This window comes from Mandrillus leucophaeus, unplaced genomic scaffold, assembly GCF_000951045.1.
Source record: "Mandrillus leucophaeus isolate KB7577 unplaced genomic scaffold, Mleu.le_1.0 Scaffold286, whole genome shotgun sequence".
Taxonomy (NCBI): Eukaryota; Metazoa; Chordata; class Mammalia; order Primates; family Cercopithecidae; genus Mandrillus; species Mandrillus leucophaeus.
Genome location: NW_012102987.1, coordinates 139,460 through 150,189, shown reverse-complemented (window position 1 = coordinate 150,189; position 10,730 = coordinate 139,460). Strand labels below are relative to the sequence as shown.

Here is a 10,730-nt window from a genome sequence, read left to right as displayed (position 1 = left end):
GCCTCCCAAAGTGCTGGGATTACAGGCTTGAGCCACTGCGCCCGGCCTGCCCAGCTCTTCTTTAAGGAAAAATTTTAAAATGTCATCAGTAAGTGGGAAATTACTAAATGATGACACATACAATGGTAGGCCCTGTGACTGTCATGGAGGATGTCTGAGATACATTAGTGAACTTTTCAAAAGGCTGCAAAATGGTGTATGTAGCAGTATCCCATTTTCCCCAAACAAAATCAGCTTTGTGTGTGCTCGCCTAAGTGCATATGGACACAGAAAAAAGTCAGCAGGGCTGGGTGTGGTGGCCCATGCCTTAATCCCAGCACTTTTGGGAGACAGGTGGACCACCTGAGGTCAGGAGTTCGAGACCAGCCTGGCCAACATGGGGAAACCCTATCTCTACTGAAAATACAAAAAATTAGCTGGGCGTGGTGGCAGGCGCCTGTAATCCCAGCTACTCCAGAGGCTGAGGCGGGAGAATCACTTGAACCCAGGAGGCGGAGGTTGCAGTGAGCCGAGATGGTGCCATTGCACTACAGCCTGGGTAACGAGTGAAACTGTCTCAAAAAAAGGAAAAATGCCAACAGGACACAGCCCAACTGTCTACACACTCAGTTATCCCCCTAGGGAATAAAACCTCAGGGGCCACTAGTAGAAGGCATTAGAGCATTCCCTTTCTGCACTGTATACACAATCTATGTGTACCGTTTGAAAAAAACATGTACAAGCAGTTTGTTTTAACTTTGACATGGAAACATTAAACACTTTTTTTTTTTTTAAGGCCAGCTACGATAATCCTAGCACAGGAAGGTGAAGTGGGAGGATTGCTTGAGCCCAGGAGTTTGAGGCTACAGTGAGCTATGATCACACCACTGCACTCCAGCCTGGGTGACAGGGCCAGACCCCATCTCAAACAAACAAAACCACACATTTAAATATTAAACACTGAAGTTTCCAGAGAGCAGAACTGGCCAGCCGAAACTAACCACAGTGGGCGCTCGCACTTGTCTGCAGCGTCAGCCTCCCTAGATCTCCGTCTCAGTCCCACTGAGAAGTCAGCTCAGCCTTTCTCTCCTATTGTCTTTGCCCCATTTGGCAGTCCAAAGCCCAGTGCCACTGGCATGGCAGGACCCTGTGGCTCTGCAGAGGGGCCGGGCTAGGCAGGTGCCTGCTTGCGGCACACCCCGTGGGCCTGGCCATTTTAGTACTCTCAGGTGGCCGTTTCCTTGTGTTTTTCACAAGCCGTAGACGGCGTCTAGAATGTGACTGTTCTCTTACAAACAAGGGATTCTCTTTCTTCCTGCCCAGCTGTGTTGCACAGTGAAACCTGGCTGACTGCCTTCTCTTAGTAGACAAAAAAAGTGTCACTGTCCTTCCTAAGCCCCCACCAACTTCTCTCCACCCCTTCCCCACCCAACTTCTCAGGCAGCACCTGGCAAGACTACAACATAGGCATTGGGAGGAACGAGTTCGGGGCTGGTCCACACTCAGTGCTAGAACTGTCCCATTTTACAAAGGAAAGACCCAGGGCAGCTGTCAAAATAGCCTAGGACCTATTTCATTAAAATAGCAGAAACCAACAACTGAAAATAGTAGGTGGCTTTTGGCAAACATAGAACCCCAATCAATCAGACCTTGAGCTAGCTGTAAGTGGATGGAGACGCTGAACTTGACTCCCTCTGCAGCTCACACCATTTACCCAGCTTCCTCAATACTTATAGCATGATTAGCCACGAAATTTTCTGTGCTCTTTATGAAAGTAGGAAGCTAGTGACTTCTGAAAAATATTTTGCTACTGTCTCCTAGCAACAGATGTTCCAGTTAAATATTTGGGAGTTGTGAACTGAACATCTTCTGTACTGATACGGTGTGACGTTAGTGACTTCAGACAGTTAGCAGGAGGCTGCCAACTCTAAGCTTTGGCAGTGGGGCTGCAATAGGTACCCAGGGTTTTCTGAGTCCCCCCTCTGGTTTCGAGCTCACACTGGGTGATGGAGTAAGTGTCAAGGGTCTGTGCACTCCTGCCCCCTCTTCTAGCCCTGAATCTGGAAGAAAAAGAAATACAGAAAGAGGCTGGAAGAATGTTTACCTTTCTGGTGCTTCGTTCTTTTCCCATAAAACTTTCCAACAATCAAATAGGCATGACTGCTATGCAACCAGCAATTCATTACAGAAAAGTTTTTCTTTCTTTTTTTTTGAGACAGGGTCTTGCTCTGTTGCCCAGGCTGGAGTGCAGTGGCGCGAACACTGCTCACTGTAACCTCAACCTCCCTAGCTCAAGTGATCCTACCACCTCAGCCTCCTGAATAGCTGGGACCCCAGATGTACACCACCATGCCTAGCTAATTAAAAAAATTTTTTTTGTACAGTGAGGATCTCACTATGTTGCCCAGGCTGACCTTCAACTCCTGGGCTCAAGTGATCTACTTGCCTCAGCCTCCCAAAGTGTTGGGATTATAGGCATGAGCCACTGTCCAACTGCTAAGTTTTTTCTTTCTTTCTTTTTTTTTTTTTTTTTTTGACAGGGTCTCGCTCCATCACCCAGAGGGCAGTGCAGTGGCTTGATCTCAACTCACTGCAACTTCCGCCTATCAGGTTCCAGCGATTCTCCTGCCTCAGCCTCCCGAGTAGCTGGGATTACAGGCGCCTGCTACCACGCCTGGCTAATTTTTGTATTTTCAGTAGAGACAGGGTTACACCATGTTGGCCAGGCTGGTCTCGAACTATTGCCCTCAGGTGATCTGCCCGTCTGCGCCTCCCAAAGTGCTGGAATTACAGGTAACTTTCACTCTTAAAAGTGTACACTACTAATGTGAGTGAGTGTTCCTAAATAATTTCAAACTCTATTTGGAAATAGAATGACACTGGTTTATTGTAATTTACCAACTCTAACTGAAACAATATGGTATAAAGCCAGTGAGGATAGATCATCTCCAGTTCACAGACAATTCTGCCTCTTTTACTGGAGAACGACTTAAAAACTATTTAGCTGAACAATATAGAATGTTTATACATTCTGGATACTTCTCCATTCTCCATAATATGTTATTTTAACAAATAAGCATATTCATTTAAACAAGTCACAATTCTTAAAATGGTGTCAACTTGCTAAAATTCCTATTAAAGACGTATCATATCAGTACAACCTGTTGAAAACTTAAAATATTCTCAATCAAAAATAGGGTTGCATGTCAGACAAAGCAAAGATGCAAGAAGCAATTTCGGGGAAGTTTTTATGTGCCAAAGGTCATTTCTAATGTTTTTGAAGGCTTACAGGGACAGTTAGACAACTAAATGGGCACCGTAGGTCTGTCTTAATTTGTCTTAATCTTCGCGACCCCATTTGTCAACAGCTAGAAAGACCTTACACTCTCCCAATGTTCAATTCAAATAAACCAAAGAAAACTTCACAATTGCTCAAGTGGCAGCTATGAGAAACTAGCTTCTCACCACTTCAGTAGTTTGTGATGCACTCATTTCGTAAAGATCAGTTCATGGCTTTGACTCTCTTGAGGCCTGGCCAGGTCCGGGCTGCACTGCGCTGACAGCTGGTGGGTGAGGCCTCCTCGGGGCACCCATCCAGACTGGGTTGGGTCCCTCAGTTGCTGCCAGGCCTGGGGCAGACTGGGCCGGGGCCAGACAGCCATGACCTGCCGAAACCTTCTCCATGAAAGCTGCCTTTTCTGTGACCACACCTTTTAGACAACTGACATCTTTCTTTTGACACAGTTAAGGCATGCAAAAGCATACGAAAAACAATACCATGAATCTCTACACACCTACTACCCCTTTAAGAAATAAAACCAGCCACTGGTACATGAAGCCCTGTGTAACAAGTCTGAGTGTGAACATACTAAACTATGCAGAACTGGATACTTTTTTCCTTTTTATCTCAAAAAGCAGTAATGGGTGTGGCATGAGTTTCAGCTAACCACCCTTCCCTTGGGGAACAGTGCAGTGTGCGCTGAGTTGCATTTTAATATCCTGTCTTCCGGCTCCTGTGTGTGTGAGTCCTGGCGTGATATGTGTGCAGGTTTCTCTGTTTTACACTGACAATTTATGTCAGCATAGAATAGAAGGGCCAAATTCAGAGCTGTTCTTACACTTCCTATAAAGTAGTTTGTAAAGCTCTGAGTCTCTCATAAAATAAGCATTCAGTTGCTACGTTTCTTTGAAAAGTTTAATTTCAGGCAAAAGTGCAGCAAAAACTATGCTCTCAGACACTGCTGGTGGCATTAATCCAACTGGAAGTGTGTAAAAAGGGCTTAAATATCTTCACTCTTTGACCCAGTAATTTTGCTTTTCGAGAATCTATTCTGAAATCAAAGTCAGAAACTGACAAATTTAAGTGAATCAAGATGTTCAATATTCATTTTAAGAACAAGTTGGAAAGAAACAGCTTCCTGATTATTGGCCATTATATAGTTGCATAAAGAATTACACATTATGGAGCTATTAAAAATTATGGATTTTAGAAACTGAATATGGTTTATAATGTCCAATGGAAAAAGACATAAATGATACCATGATTACAACTAATGAAAGCCAGCAAAAAGAAAGAAACAAAGATGAAAAATATACCTCAGTGCTGACAATGATTATACTAAGATGATGGGCATACGGAATTTTTTTTTAACTCTAGTTTTAAACTTTCTAAGACTGTGGTTATATTAGTTTTTGCTGAAAAAAAGCAAAGTTTAGAAAGCAAAGCAAAGTAAAAATTAAAAATAAATACAAATCACTCAGGATGGTGGGGAGATCTCCCTTTTAAATATATTCCCCTTTATGAGACAATGTCAGCTGTGTCACCTGCTATGCTTCCTTTTTTGGATTTAGTTGCCAGAAACCCAGAGCTAAAATTAATTCTCAGCCACAGCTGAGCTCACAGTTGACTCTGTGTTGTAAACTGCTACATTTATGCCTGTCTTTTACTGTTGTTTCATATCCTTGTTTGAAGAAGGTATATACTTGACATAACTAAAACTTTAAGATCTTCTTTATCTATAAAAATTCACAGATGTGCTTGTAACTGTTTCCCTATCTCAGGAAGGACTCCTGCGGGGGAGGCAGGCAGCGGGGGAGGCAGGCAGGGAGGGAGGCGGGTTTTCACTGCATGGCCTTTCCAGCTGTGCACCACGTGCACACACTGCCTATCAAAGAAGAAGTGTGATTTCCAAAAGGTGTGTTAGTTGGAAACACATGAATTGTGTCTCGTAAAGCTCACTGAGACTACGGTAGACTCAGCCAACTGTAATTCAGACTCAAGAAATCTTAGCTGTCCGCTCAGATTCTCACCAAAAATCCACTGAACCTCACAAGACTGGGCAGAATTCTACAAGGAGGTGGGGAGACAGGGCCATTTCTTCTTGCAGATTCTTACAAGGGTCTGTGACCCCAAGATGCTTGGGGGTCCTTCCTTTCAGACAGTGAAGTGAAGACACCCAGAGAAGGGAACTGATACCCCCAACGGGCACAGAGCTAGGGTCAGCTGCTCAGTTTCCCTCTCCCAGTGTGGTGCTTTCTTCCTGGCTACGTTAACTCTGTGACTTGGGAATGTGGTCCAGAAAGAAGCTGTGGCTGCTGAGTCTATACCTACTTAGTAAGTGAGTTATTCAATGCTGATCTGTATAAAGTAGGGTCGTCCTTTTTCCTTCCTCACAATACAGAATATTAATGTTATCCAAGTCAGGTTTTTATTACAGTACTCAGAGAGCAGTCCCTCCAAACTGACAAGAATGACACTGGGCAAGAGGAGCTCTCAGACACCCGCCGTGGGCATGCACATGGATTCAGCTCTTCTGGAGGCCAATCTGCAATCTCTATGTGGGAGCATTTCTGCAGAACAGATTCCGTGAACTGGAACCCTTGGATGGAAATTACTGATTTGCTCAATCTACTAAGTAGTTCTCTGAACAGCTGTTATTTTCCCAAACACATTCACCAACACTAGGTCTTAGCAGCTTCTAAAATACTGGCCAATCTGCTGGGAGAAAAATATTTTGTTTTAATTGCCCCCCACCTCTAGTTACTAGTAAATTTTGTCTCCAGGTATTTATAGTTTTATTACAATTGTGAATAGAATGTGTTTGCCAGTGATTATTGCTTTTAATGTGATTCATCTGTTCCAGTTTGCTGGTACCCTGACAGTTTTATCACTCAAAGTCTAGTGTCCTGGGGAACACCTCCTCCCAGTTCCAGGCAAATCAGAAAGATTGGTAACCTGATAGCAGAACAATTAATTTCTGAATATTTTATCTTGTGTCTGGCTCCCTTACTAAAGTCTTGTAAGTGCTAGTCATTTTTCAGCTGATAGTGTATCTAGAAACTCCAAGAGAATCATTTCATCAACAAATAACACTTTTGTCTTTTCCTTTACATGACTTGCATATTTTCTTTCTCTGGTTTTTGTGCACTGGCTAAAGCCTTCAGAACATGGAACAATTGTAGAGACAATGGACATCTGTTTCTTATACCTAATTCTGCTGGGAATGCTTCTAATGTTTCACCAGGGAGTATAATGTTGCTATGGGTTTCTGGTAGATAGTCTGTAAATAAAGGAAGTTTCTTTCTATTTCCAGCTTACATAGAAGTTTTTTTGTCCTCTACAAATCGGGAACACATCCAAAACTTTATCTTTTTTTTTGAGACAGAGTTTCACTCTTGTTGCCCAGGCTGGAGTGCAATGGTGTGATCTTGGTTCACTGCAACCTCTGCCTCCAAGGTTCAAGTGATTCTCCTGCCTCAGCTTCCTGAGCAGCTGGGATTACAGGCATGTACCACCACACTGGGCTAATTTTGTATTTTTAGTAGAGATGGGGTTTCTCCATGTTGGTCAGGCTGGTCTCGAACTCCCAACCTCAGGTGATCCACCCGCCTTGGCCTCCCAAAGTGCTGAGATTACAGGCATTAACTACTGCTCCTGGCCTCCAAAACTTTAATCTCTTTAAAAAAACTGTTTCCTGCTGGGAGTAAAAAAAAACTCCACTTTTTGGGGGCATCTATTAAGATATTGTCTTTAATCTATTAGTAGACTTCTTAACGTTGAACCAGCCTTGCATTCCTGGGATGTTGCTAGTATTTCTCAAACACTTATTTTGTAGTAGACATTCTAAGTGTTTATTTAATCCTTACATCTTACTAAGAGGTAGACAGTCCCACTTATGATGAGGAAATTAAGTCACAAGTAAGTTAAATAAGTCTAAGGCCACATAGTGAGTGGAAGGGCCAAAATTTTAACCCAGGGAGTGTGGCAGCAGAGCCAGAGTCCTAACCATTACACTATCTAATAGCACATTGGTCACAATGTGCTACTAATGTATTTTTTTTTTAAATGCAACTGCATTTGATATTCTAAGTATTTTATTTTGGATTTTTGCAGTAAGTTTGATACACAGCTTTTACTTGTATGTTCTAGTAGAAGCTACCTAGCCTCATAGGAAATGTTGGGAAGTTTTCCATCATTTTCTCTCTGGAATGGTTTGGATAATGGGGATTGTCTGTTATCCTCAATTAAACTATCTCTTCCTGGTGCCTTTTGAGAAAGGGGTTGGAATGTAGATTTTTCATGATGTATTTGATTACTACACCATAGTGCTTTTAAGCCAGAATCAGTCTTGAAATTCTTCACATTTTCTTGGAAGACACTGCCTTTCACAGGTATTGGAAATGTTTGATTGAGTGAGGCATTTTTTTTTTTAAAGCAATAATGTAAATAGATATGTGGTCTCTAACATTAAAATAGTCAGGTGGGAAACTTCCAAATCTGCCACCTATCCTGTGGGTTCTACTTGATAACACTAATGGTACCACTTCATTTAATTTTATATAATTTTCTTTAGAACTCTGCAGAAAGACAGGTTTACCATCATTTTTTAGGTGGAAGAAGCGAGGAAAAAAAGGATTTACCTAATTCTGATAAAACCAATATAGGAACCAAAAACAAATGGCAAATAACTTTATAATGATGGGGAGAAATAAGCTAATGTCTAAAACTGTTTCTTAGTTTTTCTTTTTTTGTTTTTTGCTATTTTTGAGATGAAGTCTCACTCTGTCGCCCAAGTTGGAGTGCAGTAGTGCAATCTTGGCTCACTGCAACCTCTACCTCCCGGGTTCCAGCGATTCTCCTGCCTCAGCCTCCTGACTGGCACGTGCCACTACGCCTGGCTAATTTTTTGTATTTTTAGTAGAGACGGGGTTTCACCGTGTCAGCCAGGATGGTATTGATCTCCTGACCTCGTGATCCACCTGTCTCAGCCTCCCAAAGTGGTGGGATTACAGGCATGAGCCACCGTGCCTGGCCTGGTTTTTGTTTTTTAATCAAGAACTACCAGTAGAAGAATTTCATTTAGAGATATAGAGGTTCCTTCCCACCAAAAAAGTCAAGATTTAAAAAAAAAAACTTCCTTGTGATGAACCCAGCTAGGGATAAGGAGGGGTGGGTCTAGGAACCACTGATTTCCATTCACACTTTTTCTATGACACGTGATGCTTTAAATCTGGCATATAAACTAAGTTGATTAAAAAAAAAAAAAGAAGAAAGTGAGAAAGATGGAACCTACCAAAGATGAAGTTGTCAGGCCGGAAAAGCTGCCCGAAAGGCCCGGACCGCACGCTGTCCATGGTGCCTGGCTCTAAGTCCACCAGGGCGGCCCTGGGCACATATTTCTGAGCTGGAGGAGAAAAGAACCATCCACAAGAGTTACTTTCAGGTTTCTAAAGGAATTGACTTCAATTCCCACCAATTGACTTTCAAGTCCCACCAGTTCTAGCTGCCTGAAATGGATCAACCAGGGTCTTTTCAGAAAGGGTACAGGAACTTTCTTACAATCACAGAATTGGCTGGGCGCACTGGCTCATCCCTGTAATCTCAGCACATTGGGAAGCCAAGGTGGGCAGATCACTTGAACCCAGAAGTTCGAGACCAGCCTGGGCAACAGAGCAAAACCCTGTTTCTAAACACAAACAAACAAAACGAAAAAACAAAAAAAATTAGCTAAGTGTGGTTGGTGGTGTGCACCTCTAGTCCTAGCTACTCTGGAAGCTGAGGTGGCAGGATCATCTAAACCCAGTTGTGCCACTGTACTCCTAGCCTGGGGCTACAGAGTGAGACCCTGTCTTTTTTTTTTTTTTGAGATGGAGTCTTGCTCTGTCACCCAGGCTGGAGTGCAGTGGCCCGATCTCGGCTCATTGCAAGCTCTGCCTCCCATTCTCCTGCCTCAGCCTCCTGAGTAGCTGGGACTACAGGAGCCCACCACCACGCCTGGCTAATCGTTTGTATTTTCAGTAGAGATGGGGTTTCACCATGTTAACCAGGATGGTCTAGACCTCCGGACCTTGTGATCTGCCCGCCTTGTCCTCCCAAACTGCTGGGATTACAGGCCTGAGCCACTGTGCCCAGCCGAGACCCTGTCTCTTAAAAAAAAAAAAGAAAAAAAATCCCAGAACCTTAACACTGGAATGAGGAACGAGCCCAGGCATGACCTGGCAGAGGAGGTTCAGGCAGAGGCAGGATGAGAAATCAAGTCCCCTGACTTCCTGCCTACTGTATTTTCCAGCTCACCCTGACACCTCTTTCCTGTTAGGAACTTTTAGGACTTTAGCTCCATGGAAATAAACTATGTATTACAGAAAATTGCCAGGTTTGGATGAAATTCCCTGCTTTGTGACACCTCCCCCATGCATACACATACATGTGCCCATGTGCAGTCTGAGCACCTTGTTACCGGGAGCACTCCACTGGCTCTGTTTCCCCAGTCACTCTCATTTTGAGTCAGAGTGTTCTTGTGTGGAATTTTCATGCCAATTGGGCTAGAACTTGTTCCCAGTGAGGACAAGCTTAATGATTCCAAATAGGACCTGCTCTTCAACTCCTGTCCTGCAGTGCACACACCCAGATCGAAAATGGATGTACCCAAGCTGGGCGAGGGGTTAACAGGAAGTGCAGTGTATACTGGAACTGTCCTGAGTGTCCTCTAGAAATTTCATCTTCCATGCCCTGATGTTCCCGGCCAGTCATGGCTGCATAAATTAATAAAACTCCACTAGTTGCTCAGAACTGCCTGCAGTTTCAACTTCCAGGGAGGTTAAAGTCTTTTTAGAGGTCTGCAAGGGACCAGAAGAGTCACTGAAGAGAGCGTTTCTCAAATTTGTAGCCAAGAATCCCCAATAAGAGATACATTTTAAGCTGGGGATTTAAAGAAAAAAAAAAAAGCTTTATTTTTCCCAAGGATCCTTGAGAAACGCTCTAATTTACTCTAACAGGGTGTCCCTCTGTCACCCAGGCTGGAGTGCAGTGGCACGATCACAGCTCACTGCAGCCTCGACCTCGGCTCAAGCCCTCAGTTAACTGGTACCACAGGGGCGGGCCACCGCGCCCGGCGAATTTTAAAATTGTTGGAGATCGGGGCGGGAGGGGGCCGGGGTGTGGACAGCCCAGGCTGGTCCTGAACTCCTGGGCCCAAATGATCCTCCAGTCTCGGCTTCCCAAAGCGCTGGGATCAGAGGCTTGAGCCACCGCGCCCGGCCAGACAGAGAGGGCTGGACAGGAACCGCTGCGCTGATTTCACAACGCGAACCAGCGCTCTGGCCCTCGGGATAGGCCGAATCCAGCTGCTTGAATAATAAACTGACGGCGGATTTCCCGCCCCGGAGGAGCGAAGGGAGTGGCCGGGCCTCCCGCTACGGCCCGGGAGAACTTTTCCCGAAGCAAACGAGCCGCGCGCAGAGGCGGCGCCCGA

The 10,730-nt window shown here is 44.3% G+C and overlaps 1 protein-coding gene across 2 annotated transcripts in view; it reads right to left on the bottom strand.

Moving 5' to 3' along the window:
- Window positions 1-10,116, bottom strand: part of TUBB6 (tubulin, beta 6 class V) — a 16,626-nt gene extending 6,510 nt beyond the window's left edge. Inside the window, exons 1-2 of one of the 2 annotated variants that reach the window (XM_011985523.1) lie at window positions 10,107-10,116; window positions 8,553-8,663 (exon numbers count right to left, since the gene is read on the bottom strand). In XM_011985523.1, coding sequence (XP_011840913.1) covers window positions 8,553-8,613 — 61 coding nt within the window. In that variant the 5' untranslated portion in view covers window positions 8,614-8,663; window positions 10,107-10,116. Of the gene's footprint in view, window positions 1-8,552; window positions 8,664-10,106 lie in introns of those variants that run through there. The other variant, XM_011985522.1, reaches the window with a different exon arrangement.
- Window positions 10,117-10,730: the final 614 nt, after the last annotated feature.